Here is a 21,707-nt window from a genome sequence, read left to right as displayed (position 1 = left end):
AGCTCTTTGCATGTCAGTAATACCTCAAAAGAGTAGTTTAACGACAACAACAAAAAAATCACACTACCATGTTAGAAATAATGGCGTAGGCATGCAGAGACATCAGTTACCTGTTTCCTTTTCTGCCAGGCCTAAAACATAAGAAAAGAGAATTTAGGAGAAAAGCAAAGACTACTCATGATGCTCATGTAATGCAGAAGATAATCAAACAAGGAAAAGTAAGTTTTCCTTTCTATTTCTAACGTAAATTTGATTTTGGTCTTGGCCTGGTCCTGGACACAAAACAAAAGCACGTTTTCTAAAGATAAAAAGGGAGGGAGAAAGTAGATAATTAAAAAGCAGAGTTTTTCTCAGCTAATGAGCAAGAGAATTTTTGCTTGTGTGGTCCTGGGGATCCCAAGCCAGGCAGCCACTCGCCACTGAGCTACACCCCAGCCCTGCATCACTTTGTTGGTTCTTTGTGTTGGTTTTTCTTTTCCTTTTTTTTCTTTTTGAGAGGAGATTGCTTGGTAGTTCCACCTGAGTAGATTGCTAGGATTCATTTTCTAGAATCTTCTCCCACTAGACTGGAGGTATGAGGTGAGGCAGGTGTGGTCTCTGCTCATCCTCCATTTGGTCCTACATAGGCTTTCGCTAATACAGAGTTGTCTTTACAAATAAAATGTTCTTTATTCATTTTAAACTGGACTCTATGACTATAATAAAATAAATGGAGACTGTATAAAAATGTAGTGTGTACCTTTTCGGTATTTTTGAATAAGGCAATGGCCAAAAATTGTTAGCTAACAATGAAGAACAAGAGGAAACATAGTGTTTTGGATAAGGTTGATAACATTTGTATAAAATAATATTGTGCTTATTGGAGGTATGCACAAACTTTTTTTTCTTTGACAGATTTGAAGGCTTTAATATTTCTATTTTTATGTTAATTCTCTGAATCTCTGTTCGGAACACTTAATACTCCTGAACATGAAAATTATTTGAATGAGTATTCAAAACCGAAAACCAACGTGTTTATCTTCCACCCTCCTCAAATGATCTAATGTTCCCTGCTTTCGCTTTAACACGACATGATATCATAATTAATGATGTTAAACTGGTAACTAAGGAGGTGTCATGTTGTTACTCTCGTGATATAATATTGGTTGCTATAGTGATGAGATGGCTTTTTTGTTAATCACTCAGGAGGTTGGTTATCACATGCTTGTTAGAGAGCTTGACCAGATTTGGAGACAGAAAAGGAGTGATAGCACAACCAATTATAATCAGATGTTTTCCATTGGCTAAATTTTGACAATGCTATCCTAATATCAACTAATTCATAAATTTATAATTCACTAAGCATAATTTTCTATTGCTAAAATTTTTCTAAAGGATGATTCACTTTTTATTTTTAGATAAAGTATTTAACATTAACTTAAACTTCTTTCCTCCCTCAGGTAATGCTACATGTTTACATAAGTCAGTTTATGGTAATTTGAGCAAAGAACCAGAGGTCTTTTCTGCTTCTTTTAGATAAATCTTTCAAAGGATCAATGAATAGAAGCTGATTTTGCCACAAATTCCAATCTACTTATCTCTAAACATTTTAAATATCAGCGTCCTTAATGACTAAAACCCAAAGAAAGAGAAAAAAGTGCACAGTCCCCTCGAGAGATCTAATCTTTCTAATGCATCAATATATCACAAGCAATACAGGAAGTTCTATAGGTTTCTTTCAGCCCTCACAATAATCAACAAGTTTCTTCCTTCTCTGAGTGACACTGCAGAATAGAAAATAAAATTACATAATACTACACTGATACTGATTGGGAAAGAGTGCAGAGTCCACAGTTGAAATGTTAGACATACTTACAAGTAATGTCAAAAAATACAGCCCATGAAAACACCTTTGGTTTCTTGAAAACTCAAAATAAGAACAAAGGACAACTTAGGCACGAATCCTGGGTCTTTCATTCAAGCAGAGTCCCAGGAGGCATATTAAAGCAATGAATAGGAAAAAGCTCTTCAGTTCACCAGCTGAGATTTTAATGAGACATTTCCCTTTGCCATGGTCCAGGACTGTTCAGGAAAGGAAAGGACTTCTCATTGAAAACTCAGTTAATAGGCATTGTTGGCTCTCACTGCCACTTGGGCAATTGCTCACTGCACTGACCTTCTATTTTGGCATATTCTGTGAGTCTAGTGTAATTGATCAAGGCAGCTTTCTCGAGACATTTTCTGACCACTTTCTTCACCTCTTCTGCTGGTATGGGAGTGGCAATATCTTTCATTAAAACCTACCGAGAAAGAAGTGAAGGGCGGGGGGGAGAGAAAGATAGAAGACAGATGTTGCATAAAATAAATACTTAAATGGCACAAATTGTCCTAGACACGCCTATTCCTGGGGAGGGGGAAGGGGGTCCTCTATAACTTGGGGGTAAGTAAAGAGTCGGCACTTCACAACTGGGAACCTAATCCTTCAGTCTTGGTTCCTCCTGTTTAAGCCTCATTTATGCACATCAAAACCTCCCATAGGCCAGGACACCATTCAGTGTGACTGTCACTTTTCCTCCAGGGACCCAAGACACCATTAGAGCAGCTGTTTCAGGTCAGGATTACAGTACTTGGGACAAATAATAAACAAAGTTTGTCTTATACTTCTCTAATTTAAAAGCCCTAGTTCTTCTGAGCAATATATTTGAAAATAATAAGAGAAAATCTATTAGGAATAGGCATATTTTCAATCTCTGTAAAAATCAAGAGGACTTCTTTCACTAATTAAACCTTAATGACTGTGATCTATTGAACATACTGCGACAAACTATAAAAAGATGGGGAAGAAAACTGCTTTGTCTTAGTGAAATGAATGCTTATAAAATATCAAAGGCTAAAATATATGGAAACTTCCTGCAGTTTTGAACAAAATAACTAATTATTCTCTGTTGGGTTCCAAAAATGTTTTTGGAGTCTTCCTTAAAAACTTTTATTATTAGCAAGGAATAAATACAATTATATCCAAAATTCAAAATGCCATATAAATGTAAACACTTTTATAATGATTCATTGATCATTTTCTTTAAAACTTTCTTAATGATGAAACTGCTCACAATCACTTTTGATTATACTATTAGTCAAACTCTATTATTCCATATAGTTAGCACAATTTTTCTTGTGCTTATATTCAAATGATATTATATATGACAAAATATAAAGAAGATGATGCTTTTGTAGGTGATCTAACTATTCTATTAGTCTTTTGTCTCGAAAGAACAGGAAAGAATCTATTTAATCATTACTTCATTCTCTTTTCAATCAGCCTCATCGCTAAGGATATTGCAATCTCTAATTTATTCAATCATTCAAGAGTGGGATAATATTTTAACATTTTATTATGCAAGATTTCCTTTTTTGAAAATGGTAAATTATCATTTAAAAATTTTCTCCCCTTATCAAATTCAACTATCCTTCATGCTATTCTGAAACTTTAATCAGGTCTACACTTCAGACTCTTTGTAATCAGAAAATCCTTTTGTGCATAATAAAATACATACAAGCATTAAACATGCACTACTCTATTAAATGTGATTTTTGCTAAAGTTTAACATTAAGATCAACTTTGTTTGATAGAAAGAATTTTAAACTTTATCATTAGGCTTCCTATGGTGATAAACTTTAAATAGCAGCAACAGCTACTAGAAATGACAATGTATGACTGCCACAGAGGTGAGTCTGGGGCTTAAATTAGGCAATATTTCATATTCTGTAAGATCTGGGCACTTAATTTGAAATGGATTAAAACTGAATCCTATTTTCTGGTGAAGTGGGAGGTACAAACCTCTCTTTTCATACTTCCTTCCTGTGTTCTTCCAAGGTTTCATAAGTATTAAGAATGCACATGTAGATTTAATTTTATTTTTCTGAGTTGCCAATAAGTCAAGAGACATAAAAAAATGAAGAAATGGTCTTTAACATTTCTCTTTCAATCAGCCAAGAGATGTGATTAATGACTATAACTAGAATAAAGGTCACTGTTCCTCCTGTCACCTGTCAATGCAGGGCACAAGGGCATCTCTGCTATTACTAACTCTTCCCTGCTGTGAGGAGGAGAAATCTCTGCCATGGAAACCAGGACACAGAGAGACTGCACCAGGTATACATGATGGGATGCAGTTCCAAAAAGTAAAGTGCTCTTTAAGGATTTCATTTTATGTGTGATATCTTAATGAACAGAATGAAATGAATATTCTGAAAAGCTTGGGTTACATGCAGATTTTCTTACCAAAATTCTAGCATGATATAATTTTATAATAATATTCTATCACACAGTGCACAACAACCAGGGATAAGACAGGGATATATAAATGAAATCCGTCTGTAATCTGAAGATTTCATTTTAATCATCAGTTCTAGTCCTCATCTCCCACGTTCTTAAGTCACTGGAACAGAGCTATAATATCTGAGCAATGTCTTGCCTTTCTGCTTTGAGTGGAGTTGCTAATAAACAACATAAATCTCTAGAGTGAATTTGGCAGAAAAAGAGACAAGAACGAGTAGATAAATCAGGACCAGGATAATTGAATCATGAGCTATAGATGATGCCCAGAAATTCTTTTAAATTCTGATATTGAAAAGGAGCTGACTACATTATCAAACAGTTTAACTATTAGCATCCAACTAGCATATGAACAGATCTATGGGCAGATGAAAAAGATACCTCCCTTTCAGACCTCAACTGCCACACAGACAGGCATTTATACTTACATTTAAAATGAATTTTTAGCATGAATTTAAACTCTTATTTACTATTGATCTTGTAGGGAAAAACACTTTCTAAAACTTGTGAATCCATTTAAGGAAACACACAAATTGAAGTAAAATAAATTCTGAAACATATTTTGAATGGAAGGAATGATAGGAATGATTTGTTTATGCACATTAAATGATATTCTCTTACAGTCACTGAGGACTACGGCAGGCAGAAGTACAAATAAAGTTGCAGAGATAATAAAAGACCTTGAAAAACAGAGAAAATTAATTGTAAAATAAAAAGAAGATTAGCAGCATGAGAGAAAAAAGGAGGTAGAAATATGAATGTTATCCAAAGGATAGGATGGCAATGGGAAGTCTTCCAGGAGGGAGAGGTTGGTAGAGGGAGAATCTGAATGTAGTAACAAAAGGTAAGAAATTCATGAAATGCAACAAACTCTTGTAGTAGACTCATGAGGAATGAGACTGTGTGCCTAGTTCAATAACCAATATACACAGCAACTGACAATGCAAATAGAGTTTACAAAGTAATGTCCAAACATACCCTTTCAAGTAATGAGAGCGTAGCTTTTAGAGCACCTTCAGGTCGTCCAAAGGGAAAGCAGTATCTTTAAAGACAAAAGAAAGAAAAAAAAGAAAAAAAGTCAAACATTTAATACCCAAGAGGTAGATGACTCACACTTATATTACTTGGCATTATTAGAAAACCACAAGAAGAGTTTAAAATAGCATCAACTCATCCGGGAAAACTTTTAACTGCTAAAATTTACCTAGTCCTATGATTTAAAAGTTTTAAATAATAAAAAGGTGTCAACTGTGATGAAAAAGTTTTTAAGTTTGGATGAAGCATGTACTGAAAGAGTACAATTAAAAAGAGTGTCAAGGGTCATTCACAGAGACAATTAATATGCACTACCTAATAATTTCTTGTTTAAGATTTGTTGTTATTAAAGCTCTAGGAGAAAATGAAATTATTTCTCCTATTTCTTCCCAGAACTAGTGTGTTTGGAGATGGAAACATCTGCACACATAGCTTCCAGGACAAGTTCCCTTGCCCCTTTTGCTGATACTTCACCTTGCTACCATGGTGACTAATTCTTCTTTCACCATACATCACACAAACCCTCTGAACTTCATCTGTCAGCACAGTTATTTGTCCCAAATTATTTCTAGCTCCACATAGTCCAACTAAATAGCAACAATTGGAGGGCAGACAGGTAATGGGGATGTTCTGAAATCAGGGTTAGAGGGGGCTGGGAGAGGAACGGCCTCCTTTTAAAGTCAGTTGCCACAATGGGGTAACAGGTTCATTGCTCTTTACAAGGGACTCCTTCTTCAGGTCAATTTCACTTAAAGAGTACTGAGTATCAGAGCTAATTCACCTTGCTCCAGCTCTTTGCTTGTTGAACCAGATCCAGCAAAGCATCCCTTTCCAGGACTATCACTCCTTCCTCACAATCAAGGGTTATAGGCAGCTGGGCTTCCCTTAGGCTGCCATCTTGCTCTGGCTTAGAAAGCTGCAAACTCATGACTTGGAAAGAAGTTTATTCATCTCCATGTCCTTTTCCATTATTTAGGGATTTAGTGGACTTGTTTTCTCAGATGTAATAATGAAATAAATTTTTTCATACTGTAATTTGAACAGGTTTCCCCCAAGTCATGTTTTAAGTATGATTGTTTTATGTATAATTTTAAAGAAAAAGACTTATTTCTCTCTTCCTTTTAGAACAAAGCAGTAATTGAATATATCTCAGGATTAGGTCTTAGTTTCATAAAAGATTCACTAGCCACAGATAAATGTAAATTAAAGCAATATAGTCACAATTTTCCCTTCAGAATACTGTTTATCATTTTATTTACTGTTAAAATTTTCCTTAACCTTGCTTCTACTGACCCCATTATACACTCCCCCTAAAAAAAATCCACCTCTAATTTATTTTAATAGAGTTTTCTCTGTGCAGTGGTGTTTTAGAGCATTAGCAAATTAGCAAAGTAGCTTTAATCATTTTCTATACTATAAACCGTAATCCATGTTTAAATAAAACACAAATTAGGTTCTTGTAGTTTCCTCCCCCTGCTTAATCTTTTCAGTGTATTTGCATAATCCATCCATTGTCTTTCCTATTGTTTATTTCCACTAACCCGTGGGTGACACATTTTATGAATGGAATGTTACTGATCCCCAGATTACATTTAGCATTTCGGGACTCTGAGTTCTCCCTGGGTATGTTCTGCATTAGCATTAGCTGCCCATGATGTGTAAATAATTCAACACATTTACAGAGTACAAGTAATCCTGAATCAATAAAGTACAGAAAATAACTACACAGAAGTTTAATTAATTTTCACAAAACAAGTTTTAAAAGAAGGGGAATCATTTTGTTCTGCTTTTTAAAATAAATATTTTGAGTTTTTACTACTCTCTCAGCTCTGTAATGGCAAGGCAAAATGGAAAATACTCCATTACCAAATAAAATCCAGCCATGTTTAATAACTAATCTGAGTAAATTGAAGTTAACCTCATTCAAACTTTGGTAAATTAATCTCAAAGATAAATGAGACTGCATAGACCTGCCCTATGATTAATCATTTTTGTTTATTTTTAAATGCATTTATTTATTTTTATCAAATTTGTGTATGCACATAGTCTAAAGAGAAAACTTCTTCTGAAAGGCTTTTATTGTAAAAAACAGAAATCTTTTTATGTTTGTTTATAATTTGTGCTTTCCTAGAGGAAAACATGTCAACCTTTAAGTTGACATCCTTAAATTGCACACTAATAATTTTAATTCTTGATTTTGAGTCTTATATGTTATCCTAACTTCCCACTGCAGGAGAAGTCCTTGCTATTTATTTTCTTCTTTTTTTTTTTTTTTTCTTTCAGGGTTGAGGTTGAAACCAGGGCTTTGCACACACTAGGCAAGTATTCTACCACTGAGTCACATTCCTCAGCCCTGCATCTCTTTTTAAAAATAGCTTTATTTATAGGTATGTCATACGAAGAACTGCACACATTTAAAGTATACAATGTGGTTAAATTTTGACATATATATGCCCTTGTGAAACCATCACCACAAACAAGGTGATTTCTGGTCCCTGAATATTCTCCCCCACCCCTGCTGGATTGGTTTTCTGTCATTTGGATTGGTTTGCATGTCTAGAACTGTATGTAAGGAGGAATATACAATATGTGGTTCTTGGGAGAGAAGAACATACTGGACCCAAACCATACCTCTGAGGGTCTGGTTTCTCTCCCTCAGCATAATTTTAATATTAGTGCATGCTGCTGTATGCTTCAACAGTTCATTCCCTTATACTACTGGGTGGTATTCCAATGCAAGGAATACACTGTTTATCCATTCCTTGTTGATAAGTATTTGGTTTGTTTTTATCCTTTGGTTATTATGAATAATGCTGGTCTAAGCATTCATATCAATGTCTCTGTATAGAAATAGGCTTGCATTTATCTTGGGAAAATTCCTAGAAATGAAATGACCAGGTCCTGTGATACGTGTTTAAAGTTCTAAGAATTGGCTACAGACTAGTTTTCAAACAAGGTTGTATATTGACATTCCTATAGCTAGCATTTCAGAGTTCGTTTCTCCACATCTGTGCCAATATTTGTTATGGTCAAGGTTTTTTGTTTGTTTTGAATTTTAGCTATCCTAAGAGGTATGTGTGGTAGTACATAACTGCAGTTTTAGATTCCATTTCCCTGTTAAGTAATAATGTTCAGTAGGGATGTTTCATATTCCTTTTGTGCTATCATATATCTTTGATGAAACATCTGTGAAATCTTTCTTTAAATTGGGTTGATTCATTCCTTATAATTAAGATTTAAGAGCTTTGTATGTTCTGAATAAAAGTCTTGTGAAATGGAATATGTATTATGTAAATATCTCCTCCTATTCTATGACTTACTTTGTATTCTTTAATGATGTATTTGAAAGATCAAAAGATGTTAATTTTGATGAAGGTAACATGTTTTCCCTTTATAAAGCACAATTTTGGTGTTTTAGTTAAGAATACTTGCTTAGACCAAGGACACAGAGATTTTTCTCATTCATTTTCTAGGTTTACTATTTTTTTTGTCATTTAGTTTTTATTCATAATCATAAACTTAACTCTGCAGTCCAGCTAGACTTGGGAGGGAAATAAGGAAAATATGGAACCCAAAGAACTGCAGCGAGAGCATAAAGATTATGGGATATTGCAAGCAGATGGGGTGGAGGAGTGCTCTCCTGAGCTACAGAAGGAATGGTTTGATGGTTAAGATAAACACAAGTCAAATGTATTAGAGTTGTCCACAGTTGGTAATGGTGATCTTCTTGCTGGTCTTGCCATTCCTGGACCCAAAACACTCTATGGCTTCCACAATGTTCATGCCCTCTTTCCCCTTCCCAAAGACCACATGCTTGTCATCCAACCACTCAGTCTTGGCAGTGCAGATGAAAAACTGGGAACCTTTAATGTTTGGTCAAGCATTTGCCATCCACAAGATGCCAGGGCCTGTATGCTTCAAGATGAAGTTCTCATCATCAAACTTCTCCCCATAGATGAACTTGCTGCCAGAGCCATTATGGCATGTGAAGTCACCACCCTGGCACATAAATCCTGGAATAATTCTGTGAAAGCAGAAACCCTTATAACCAAATCCTTTCTCTCCAGTACTCAGAGCATGAAAATTTTCTGCTGTCTTTGGAACTCTGTCTGTAAACAGCTCAAAGGAGACGCGGCCCAACGGCTCACCATCGAAGGCGATGTCGAAGAACACAGTAGGGTTGACCATGACTGACAGAGAATGGCCACAGGCTGCAGCAGCCTCTTGAAAGCCAGGTTTACTATTTTAAGTTAACTTTTATATCAGGTGCCAGGTGTGGACTGAGGTGAATGATTTTCATTTGAACATACAATAGTTTGGCACCATTTGTTGAAAAGAAAAAGTATATTTAAAGTTGCTTTTGCATCTTCATTGAAAATCAATAAGCCATATATGTATGTGAATCTATTTCTTGACTCAGTAGCAGGCTATCAATTACTATAGCTTTATGAATCTTGAAATCAGGTCATATCAGCATTTCAATACTTATTTTAAATAACTCTTGCATTCACATATAAATTTTAGAATCAGATTAACTTATACAAAGTCCTACTAGGATTTTGATAGCAATACCATTGGACCCATTGGTCAGTTTGGGAGAATTGACATCTCAACAGTATTGAATCTTATGGCTCATGAGTACAAGGATCTCTCTCCCTTTATTTAATTTTAACAGCAATACTTTTTATTTTTCAGGGTACAGGTTTTACACATCTTTCCTCAGGATGATTACTAAATAATTTATAGCTTTCTTTTGCCCTTGTATATATTCTTTTAAAATTTCAATTTCTGATTTTTAGTAGCCGGTATATAGGAATAAATTGACATTTACATATTTAGCTGAGGTCTTAAGACATTCAAACTCACTGATTAAAGAATTCTTTTACAGATTCTATAGGATTTTCTTCATACATGATGATGTTATTTGCAAATAGAAAATTTTTCTTCTTCCTTTCCCATCTAGATGCATTTGTTTCAATTTTCCTCAGTGTATTGGGTAGCATGTCCAGTACTATTTTGAATAGAAGTTATGATAGCAGACATGCTTGCATTGTTTTGATTTTAGGTAGAAAATGTTCAGTTTTTGACTATTAAGTATAAAATAATGTATAGGTTTTCCATACATGTTCTTAATTGAATGAATGACACACAATATTGATAATTCTTTTAATGCCCTGTTTTTCTTTTATTATTTCTATATTCTGAATCATTTCTCAGTTATGACTGGCTGGACATTTCTGTATTCCTTTAAACACTCTTGACCTCTGTTCAAGAACATAATTAGGTTACTTGGAAATAGTTTGATCCTCTTGAGTCTTGGTTTTAATCACCTTTAGGAGAGAAGGGCAGTGTTCATTTTAGGGCTTGTTTTTCCCACTGCTAGGGGAAAGCCCTTAAAGGGGCACTATCTGACATTAGAAGTCAATTAGAAGGTGAATTAGAAGGTGATTTACTCTTGGAAACACAAACTGGAAGCGCTACTGGCCCTGCCTAGCACAAGAGATTTCCTCCTGTAATCCTTTTGTGTGACTCTTTATCAGACTTTTGATACTTTCCTCACAGGCCATGGTTAATATTTAGCTGGAGAATTCAGGTACTTTTTGCAAATACCTGGAGTTCCTCCTCCTCTGTCTCTCTGTTTTTAAGAACTCTGACCTAAAAAAGCCTGGCTGCCTTGGCTTCCCTGGACTCCAGCTGGCTCTACCTAGGTTCTTCTTCTGGGGGCCTTGGGCTAGAAACTCTCCTGGCTACAAGCAAGGAAAATCAAAGGCTTGCTTCATTTTCCCCATCCCTCAGAAACTGTTCTTGTAATTATTATTTATTATCTTACATATTATATAAAAACATTTTTTCCATACTTTTTTTCCCCTGGTACTAGGGATTGAACCCAGGGCATTCTAGAACTGAGTTACATCCCCAATCCTTTCTAATTTTATTATGTTGCTGATACTGCCCTTGAACTTGTGATCCCCCTGGCTCAGCCTCCTGAGTTGCTGGGATTACAAGTATGTGTCACTGTGCTTGGCTTCTCCATGTTTTTGTCTGATTTTTCAATTGCTTCAGGTGAGAGAGGGTGAATATAATTCCTCAGTTCTCCATTTTGGACATTAGTAACTTTTTTTTTTTCATTATCACTTTGACTAATGTAAACATAATTCTGTTCTTCCCATCTGTCTAATATAGTTTACATCATTTGTAGGGTGTTAGACCAAAATTCAGCATCTACATTTACTACAAAATGTCCTAGACAAGTGGGATACAGTATTTATTATGGTTACTTTGTATGACTTACTCAATGTTTTGTTTATAATTCTTAATTTTATTTAAGTTTCCTTTTCATATACTTAAACAAATAAAATTCCAATTCCAGGGCAACTGATAGGATGTAATGAATACAACTCCAAATTCTTTTTTAGTCTCTTGACATGTTTACTTGTATTGTCTATTTATGTTTCTTTGATCTTTAAGCTCAACAGTCACTTTGGGGGTCTTCTCTTAATCATTATTCTTCCCCTTCTCTTTCAAATTGTCACACTGATTTCCACTTTCAATGACTGTAACTCTTGTTTCCTCCTTTGTTTTGGTGAATTCTACAATTTACCATAGGAAATAGAGGAAGCATATTTTTAAGTTCATGACTACCATTACTCTTAATGGAAACTTTTGCTGGTACAGAGTTCTATGTAGAAACACCTCAGAATCATAAAATCATGGATGCACTGTTTTTTGGAGATCAGTGGTGCTTCTTAAAATGAGAGCAGCAGATGAGTCTTTAGTTTTTGTTCACTGCCTGACACAGTGGGTACTAAGTATTTATGGAATACATCAGTGTTGAAAATATCCTGATTCTTGATTCTTTGTGTGAATTCTATTTTCTCTTTCCAGAAAACTTGATAATTTTTTTTTAATCATCAAGTTTCTAAAAATTCATGAAAAGATACCCTGAAGAGTATCTTTAGTCCAGTTTACTGGGTTTTCAATGAGTTCTTTCAATCTAAAATCTTAAAGTCTTTTAATTCTAGAAAAACTTTTTGAATAATTTTATTGATGATTTCTACCTTTAGCCTTAGTTGTTTCTAGAATTCTTCTAATTTGTGAGGATGAAATGCCTAAGCAGATACTTAAGTTTTCTTATCTTTCTGGTGCAAGTTTCCTGTTTTCCATTCCTGATCTACTTTCTGGAAGTGTTCCTTGATGAAATCTCTCAACAGTATGTTTGCATGTTGTATGTGTGACATTTGCATATAATTTCTAAGGGTTCTTATTTTATCACTGAGATTTTTTTCCCTTTTTTGTCTTGTTTTTGTTTTACAAATGTTCTACCTTTCAAACTTCTCTGAGGAGATAAACAATACTTTCCCCTGCTTTCCTCTGCCTCATATAAATTTGGTTTTATTCCTAGCGGTTTTAAAAAATTTCCTTGGTCATTTACTTGTAATGGACTCTGGCTTCCATAGTATATGCTTTTCTCAAATGTCTGATGATGTAGGCATATGATCATTTTCAAAAGTATAGTATTAAAAAGTGAAGGGAGTCTAGGTGGTACTTACAGACACTGGTCTTTGCAAGGGGGAACCTAGCTGGGCTGTGTGAGTGGATATCTTTGCTGTTCATAGCTGTAGGTCTTCTTTCTTGGGCTCATCAGAGACCCAGGGTAAGATATTAGTGATATGCATGAAAGTGGTTTGTGATTTCTGAATTTCAGAATAATTTTGTATTTAATCTCCCCATTTCTACCTTTTACTCTGCCTTATGTTTGCTCTCCTCTGCCACCCCTGCCCAGGTACCATCTGTTTTTACCCTCTCCAGAGAATGTATGTGCAGGCTCCTGCCAGTGCAGGAGAGTTAAGTTGGAAAAGAGATCTGGGGATATAAATGCTTCTGCTCAGATTCACAGCAAACCATTCTTCACTCTTATTTTCTAGAGGGGCTAGAAACTGGCAATTCCTAAACATTTGGTGGTTATAAAATTTCACATTGCCTATTTATGCTTCTTTTTTTCTTGGATTAGATACCATTAGATCCCATTCATCCATCTGACCTCCAGAACACTTTTCACAATTTTTTTCTTGCCATTTTCCCCTCTCTTACTCTTGCTGTTCCTGTGGGTTTATGCCTTCTTGAGAAATACTGTTCTGTTGTTTCAGTCAGGTTGTGTCAGGACACTAAGTCAGACCTGTGTTCAAGTTACCAGTTTTTTCTTCTTTCAATCTGCCATCTCTGACCAGATATTCTTCATTTATGTTTATTTTGCCTCATTATGTTTTCTGAAATCAATTTCTAGAATATCATTTGGTTTAAATAGACAAATTCCTATAGAAGAGTTGTGATAAATACCATGCTTTTTTAACATGAGTTCACAAGCAATTCATATGCTTTTTAAATTTTAACACAAGTAACTACAGAAGAAATTTTGGAAAAATTCTTACAATACAATAGTTCTAATAGATAATTTTAATAATTATTTCTCTAAATTTGCCTAGATGGCTACTTAAAGCTTCTTCCATTTCAGTATCCTTTCTTCTTTTCTGGTTTTCCACAAACTTAGGAAAGTTAAAACTGTTAAAATATATAAAAGCATTATAAACATCCAAGAAATTATAAAAGTCAACCCAAATGTCTAGACCAAATAGTTTCAATTCTTATCCTACACCAAACAAAAGTAAAAGGGATTGTAGCCTACATCTTCAAAGAAATTAGCAAAGAGGATGTAGCATAAAAGAAGTAAGGAAACAGAGCTGTAAGAGAGAAGACAAATATAATAAATGATGTGGACACTACTGTCACTTGCCTCTTCCTATGTAGATCCTGGGTAGCAGTGTGAGGGACTTGCATTCCCCGCTGGTGGAAGGTTCCAATTAATCTAACTCAGTCATAGTGACCCCACCTGAGTATCAGAAACTGATTGAGGCATCTGGTACATGAACTTGCTTGAGCTACTGGTTTTAGTTCAGAACTAGGAGTATAATGTATTTAGGACAAATGATACCTAAAATAGAATTTGTAGGATATTCTAAGGAAACTTTCATGATTTTGAGAATTACAGACTACACCAGTTTTTCCTACTTTCCTTCAAATGAAATGGAATATATGAATGTGAGGTTGAGAAGTTCTGTAGTCTTCTTGCTGCCAGTCTATGAAGGAGGAGGATAAGTCTATCTGAAAGACTGCCCTGCCAGAGACCTATATGCAAGTAAGCATATATGTTTATTTTTTAAACCAGTTTGCAGGAAGGACTGCAGTAACTTGTAACTATAACTTGAGATGTGCACAGTTACTGATAAAGTATATAATCAATGGACAGGTGAGCTCTGTCCTAAAAATGGCAAAAAAGGGAAAAATTGCATTGCTTTTCACTAAAAGAAATTTAAAATCAATTTACAGGAGTCTACACCACCTAAGAAATAACCCTTTCAATAACAGTGAATGCAGAAATGGATCACTACCAATATAAAAGATCTTTCTATATGCATTAAAAAAATAAACTCTAGAAGAATTTCATGCAGAGAATTAACTCTCAAGTTCACAAGATAATTCAGCTCTTCTGCTGAGGACAGTGTTTTCTGATCTATGCATGCTGGCCTCTTGGGTGGAATAACTCTCCAATGTGGGACTGCCCCATGCATTGCAAGTCTATATCCAGAACTAAATAACTGACTCTACCAAAACTCTCCTTCATCTATGTGCCCTAAGGTTGCAGTACCAGCTCAGCTCCAGCTGAGAATGACAAATATAAGAGAATAGACGCTAAATGTATATATTTAGCATAAGTGTATATATCAATAATTGATGTATACATTTTTGGCAGTATTGGGGATTGAACCCAATACTGTGCATGCTAGAAAAGTGCTCTACTACTGAGCTATACTCCCAGCCCAAACTTCAGTATCATTTAACATTATAAATAAGGATATGGGGGCTCAGAATGGTCACTCATTTAGCATCCAAATGGGTAAATTATACAGTTTGGGGGATGTATATTTATAGGTTTATGTTTTCAATAAATTAACATGAAATGATTCCATATCACAAAAGCACATCACAGCAGACATGCTATAAGACCCAACACATTGACATGGCAACATTTTATAGGATCTAATAAAAAGTGATAGAAAAAGAAAATATATTGGCATATTTGTGTTTCTAACCATCACGTTCTTTTGAACTAACTAAAAATAAGGGGAAAAGAATATTATCAAAGTATTTATCTTTCACTCTGTAAATGTTGATTAGTATTAAAGCTAATGTTTTTCTTTTTCTTTCTTTTTCTGTTTTTGAGCGAGGAACTATGCTATGCATGGGGGCTCATGTTCTCACAATCTAAAGACAAGGATCACAAATGACTTAAGCAATATATGCCATTCTGTGTGATAAGTGTCAAGTGAAGAAACAGACAATAACTGCTAACAGACTTTGGAACATTCTTTGCTGGAATAACTGAGAAAGGCTCACCGTCCAGGCAGAACTTGGGAATCTCTGCCTGGTGACAGAGAGAGGAGGAGCGATGGTCACCAGAGCTGGGGGGAAAATACCAAGGCAAGCAAGAGTACAGTGGATAGTTAGTGCAGGAGACGGACTAACCTGAGAGTGGTTGAAAATGAATGGCAGGCTGGGAAGGCGACCACAGACTGAAAAATGCAAATCACACCCCGTAGGCCACCAGGGACTAATGGTTATTCTTGAGCAGTGGCAGGAAGATATAACAAACAGTTTGGAGGAAGAAGGAGGTTAAACAATATGCAAAAATAAATACTTGTATTGATGAATAGGATATATACCTGAAATGGCTTATCTGATTTTCTAAAAGGGAAGAGAGTCTTTCTTTTATTTCCTCAAATTTCTCCTTTTCTTCTATTGAAACTGTTCCAATTCCATCAGGCCTGGGAGGGAAAATCAGATTCAGTAATTTGTATTGGTATTTACTTCTATATATATTTACACACACACACACACACCCTACAAATTTAAATGATTAAGGAAAAGGCATATTGGTAAAGATGACAATAAACATTTTCCAGTTCTATAGAAAACAATAACTAGTCCTTGAGAATGGCAGTGAAACATGTTTGATAGTGATACCAAACATTTGACCATTAAATGAATGTCTTCTGAATGGAAATATTAAAAAATAGTGACTGTAAGTCAAAATGACTTAACTGTTCTCTTCTGAACAGAAAGTAACCCAACATGATATATATTGGAGATTTAATATTAATTATTTCAAGAAAAAAATTATTGTAAGAAATTTTGGATACATATTTATGTTTACTCTTAAATATATGGACATTAAGTATTAGAATGAAAGTATATATAGAGGAAAAGTATTTTTTTTTCAAGATTTTTATGTTTAACTAAATATCCTTATGGAATCAGTGAGTTTTCATTAAGAGTTTCAAAAGTAAGTATGAAGACTGAAAACTTTTATTAAGATTAGAATTGAAAGTATAAAATACATCTAAGAGGAGGGACAGAGGCAGGAGAATACTAGAGTGAATTGTACATTATGACCCTATGTGCATATGTGACTACACAACTGGTGTGATTCTACATCATGTACAACCAGAAGAGTGAGAAGTTATACTCCATTTATGTATGATGTGTCAAAATACACTGTACTATCATGTATAACTAATTAAAACAAATTAGAAAACTCCATATCTCATAGCAGGGAATTAAAATTTATTCTGTATCAACTTAAGGTTCTGGTTGTATAGCAATCACCCCAAGTTTTGAACATGTAAATTTTAACTGTCTCTTTTAGCACAGAAAAAAAAAAAAACATATTATCTTGTATTCATTTCAAATTGTTTATGTATTGCACAACAAAATGAGTCTTTTGCATTTGACAATTAACAACAGACTTTTTCCCCTATTAGTTTGTTTTTTTCAAGGTTATATTTGAATTTCCAAATAAATACATTTATAATTCCAGTGCATTAATTTTAATGTTCATGTATAAAATACAGAAGTAAGAAATATTAAAAACAAAGAAAAGTCTTAAAATAACTTGGTTAATGAGATTTTTGTTCTTTATTCCAATTATATATACATATTCACACATTATATATGTATACACACACACACACACACACACCTTTGTATATGTATGTGCTCATGCACATACATTTAGTGCTCATTAAACAATTAGTACAAAGCAATTAATTTTTAAAGTTATACCTGAATCACACTGATACGATGACATTTTATTCTTATGAAAGCATCAGTTAAGTATGAGGATTTTTTTCTAATAGAGAATAAGTAATTTGTTACTTCAGAGATTTACATGCCATTAGAATTTATTCTCTGAAAACATTTCTTTCAATTATATTTCATTTCTAATATAGGGAAATATCAATTACATGATTTTGCATTCAGAATAATACACCAATCACATTTACTCCTTCAGAATGCATTTTGAATATTAACTATGGAAAAACTAAATATTGGCCTTTCAAAAATTTTAGGGAGGATAAAAAATCCATATATAAAAAAACCCATATATTAAAAAAAAATCTGTATAAATTATGATACCATGAACTGTGGGCTAATTCCAGTGGTTTATGTTAACTTAGAAATGAATTTTTGCAATCAACTCCTCTTTAACAAATGTTAACACAAAAATGAAGGCAACGTGAATAAGTATTGACAATGATCAATGATCACAAATGCACCTAAGAGTTCTATATAATCATTAATCTGGGAATTTGGGCATTTAGATAAAAACTAGACCTAAATGATGCTATTACATAGCAATACAAACTAATGAAACCAGATGTGGTGGCGCACGCCTATAATGCAAGTGATTCGGCAGGCTGAAGCAGGAGGAGCATAAGTTCAAAAACAGCCTCAGCAAAAGCAAGGCACTAAGCAACTCAGTGAGACTCCGTCTCTAAATAAAATACAAAAATGTGGCTCAGTGGTCAAATGCCCCTGAGATCAATCCCCAGTTACCACCCCCACAACACACACACTAAAAAAAAAAAAAAAAAAAAAAAAAAACAAAAAAAACTGATAAAGATATATATATAGGTTATTTCACTAAACATGACTGTACAAACAAACTTGATGAAAAAGAGCAAAGAACTTATGCCCACTATTCTGATGATCAACACTATCCCTTAGATTAGCTCTCTGGCAGATGCCATATGATTATAGAGTTGAGTGAATTTTCCCGTTTGGTTGAAATGTCAAATGAGATCATGATCTATCACTATAGAATACGTTATCCTGTCATATTGAACTTCACTGGCATACACTGACTGACTGGTGGAATGGAGCCAGGGGTGCAGGTGATGAGAAACGAGAGAATAAGTCAGGGGATGCTCATTTTTGTCAAGCTTCACTAAGATAAAGACAGTTGCATACAAGGAAGGATCATTCTTTTACTGAATTAATTACTAACCTAGGTACAAACCAGATGGGTTAAATATCACATTTAACAACTTGGGTTTGCCTTTACTGACATGCCCTTATTTTAGGATACTGCCTTTAAGAGGCTAAGTACTGAATATAATGTTGTTGAAGTGGCCTTCTAATCTAAATTACTGGGTATGAATGGCAACTTTGTTGCAATCAAGCCTAAAGGAAACGATTTCTTCTACAATTTATGCCAATAAATATGAACACCTGTGTCATCAACATTTTTCTTATCACTGGTATTAGTAAAAACAAACACAGCAATTATCAAATTACAGAATTCCAAAGATGCACCCAGCACTGTGCTGTTTTGTATGTAGAATAGCATGGAATGTTCATAGCAATTCTGTCTCCAGTTTTCCGGAGAGCAAGACTGAGGCTCAGAGGGGTTCAATTATTTCTCCAGCTGGCTACCCAGCTGGAAAGTGGGAGCCTGGACTGGAACCTAGGTTCTTGCAATCCAAAACCAGAGCTCTTAGTGCTTACTGAGTTATCTTAGAACTTACTAGTGAGCTCTCATGTTTACTGTCTTTCCCATATATTCTCATGGAAAATAAGGAAAAGCAAAAATGATTTTTAAAAACCCTGTTAAACCATGGAAACTATATGTGAGAAACAATATGGCAGAAGTATTTAAAATATTCTTTCTTTTTTTTTATTGTATACAAATGGGATACATGTTGTTTCTCTATTTGTACATAGAGTCAAGGCATTTGTGTAATCATACGTTTACATAGGGCAATGATGTTTATTTTTTTTCCTTCCCCCCCACCCCTCCCACCCCTCTTTTCCCTCTATACAGTCCTTCTTTCCTTCATTCTTACCGCTCTCCTTATCCCTAACCCTAAACCTAACCCTAAACCTAATGCTAACCCCTCCCACCCCCCATTATATGTCCTCATCCGCTTATCAGCGAGATCATTTGTCCTATAGTTTTTTGAGATTGGCTTATCTCACTTAGCATGATATTCTCCAATTTCATCCATTTGCCTACAAATGCCATAATTTTATCATTCTTCATTGCGGAGTAATATTCCATTGTATATATATATGCCACAGTTTCTTTATCCATTCATCAACTGAAGGGCATCAAGGTTGGTTCCACAATCTGGCTATGGTGAATTGAGCAGCAATGAACACTGATGTGGCTGTATCTCTGTAGTATGCTGATTTTAAGTCCTTTGGGTATAGGTCAAGGAGTGGGATAGCTGGGTCAAATGGTGTTTCCATTCCAAGTTTTCTAAGGAATCTCCACACTGCTTTCCAGAGTGGCTGCACTAATTTGCAACCCCACCAGCAATGTATGAGTGTTCCTTTTTCACCACATCCTCGCCAACACCTATTGTTGCTTATATTCTTGATAATCGCCATTCTAATTGGGGTGAGATGAAATCTTAGGGTAGTTTTGATTTGCATTTCTTTTATTACTAGGGATGTTGAACATTTTTTCATATATCTGTTGATTACTTGTACATCTTCTTCTGTGAAGTGTCTGTTCATTTCCTTAGCCCATTTGTTGATTGGATTATTTGTATTCTTGGTGTAGAGTTTTTTGAGTTCTTTATAGATTCTGGAAATTAGCACTCTATCTGAGGTATGGTTGGCAAAGATATTCTCCCACTCTGTAGGCTCTCTCTTCACATTTCTGATAGTTTCCTTTGCTGAGAGAAAGCTTTTTAGTGTGAATCTATCCCAGTTGTTGATTCTTGCTTTTATTTCTTGTGCTATGGGAGTCCTGTTAAGGAAGTCTGATCCTAAGCCAACAAGTTGAAGATTTGGACCTACTTTTTCTTCTATAAGATGCAGGGTCTCTGGTCTGATTCCGAGGTCCTTGATCCATTTTGAGTTGAGTTTTGTGTAGGGTGAGAGATAGGGGTTTAATTTCATTCTACTGCATAAATAAAATACTTGGGAATCAATCTCACAAAAGAGGTGAAAGACCTCTACAATGAGAACTATAGAACACTAAAGAAAGAAATTAAAGAAAACCTTAGAAGATGGAAAGATCTCCCATGTTCCTGGATAGGCAGAATTAATATTGTCAAAATGGCTATACTACCTAAAGTGCTATACAGATTCAATGCAATTCCAATTAAAATCTCAATGATGTACTTTGCAGAAATAGAGCAAGCAATTATGAAATTCATCTGGAAGAATAAAAAACCTAGAATAGCTAAAGCAATCCTTAGTAGCAAGAGCGAAGCAGGGGGTATTGCAATACCAGATCTTCAACTTTACTACAAAGCAATAGTAACAAAAACGGCATGGTATTGGTACCAAAATAGACAGGTAGATCAATGGTACAGAATAGAGGACATGGACACAAACCCAAATAAATACAATTTTCTCATACTAGACAAAGGTTCCAAAAATATGCAATGGAGAAAAGATAGCCTCTTCAACAAATGGTGCTGGGAAAACTGGAAATATTCTTTCTTACATCAGACCTTATGTATTACTTGCATAAGGTGGAAAACAAGTAAATTTTAAAATTTAAATTAAGATGCCTCCTATTGAGTCAGTCATACAGTTAAAGAAGACCTTAACAATGCAAATCCTAAAACTTGTTCTTTGATTCATTATACATATTTGCAGAAGCCTTGAGAGAAACTTAAGTCAGTTATGTTTTATGAGTAGTTTTAGTTGACTTAAAGCAAGAGATTTTAAAAGGCTACCTGATGTTGAACCAACCTTGCATCCCTGGGATGAAACCCACTTGATCATGGTGCACTATCTTTTTAATATGTTTTTGTATGCGATTTGCTAAAATTTTGTTTAGAATTTTTGCGTCGATGTTCATTAAGGATATTGGTCTGAAATTTTCTTTCCTCGATGTGTCTCTGTCTGGTTTAGTAATCAGGGTAATATTGGCTTCATAGAATGAGTTTGGGAGGATTCCCTCCTCTTCTATTTTCTGGAATACTTTGAGAAGTATTGGAAT

General features: G+C 34.8%; 1 protein-coding gene and 1 pseudogene across 16 annotated transcripts in view; both read right to left on the bottom strand.

Annotated features, from left to right (window-relative positions):
* Cadps2 (calcium dependent secretion activator 2) overlaps positions 1 to 21,707 on the bottom strand; it is a 526,649-nt gene that overhangs the window by 108,385 nt on the left and 396,557 nt on the right. For 10 of the 16 annotated variants that reach the window (XM_047562660.1, XM_047562661.1, XM_047562662.1 and 7 more), the window contains 4 exons: positions 16,129 to 16,230; positions 5,294 to 5,357; positions 2,156 to 2,279; positions 111 to 131 (listed from right to left, as the gene is read on the bottom strand). In XM_047562660.1, the coding sequence (XP_047418616.1) occupies positions 111 to 131; positions 2,156 to 2,279; positions 5,294 to 5,357; positions 16,129 to 16,230 (311 nt within the window). The remainder of the gene's footprint in view (positions 1 to 110; positions 132 to 2,155; positions 2,280 to 5,293; positions 5,358 to 16,128; positions 16,231 to 21,707) is intronic. The other 6 variants (XM_047562665.1, XM_047562675.1, XM_047562666.1 and 3 more) reach the window with 1 other exon arrangement.
* LOC124991842 (peptidyl-prolyl cis-trans isomerase A-like) lies at positions 8,868 to 9,669 on the bottom strand (annotated as a pseudogene).

The sequence above is a fragment of the Sciurus carolinensis genome, chromosome 8, assembly GCF_902686445.1.
Source record: "Sciurus carolinensis chromosome 8, mSciCar1.2, whole genome shotgun sequence".
Lineage (NCBI taxonomy): Eukaryota > Metazoa > Chordata > Mammalia > Rodentia > Sciuridae > Sciurus > Sciurus carolinensis.
The sequence above is the reverse complement of the archived record's forward strand: the minus strand, read 5'-3'. Positions and strand labels throughout refer to the sequence as shown.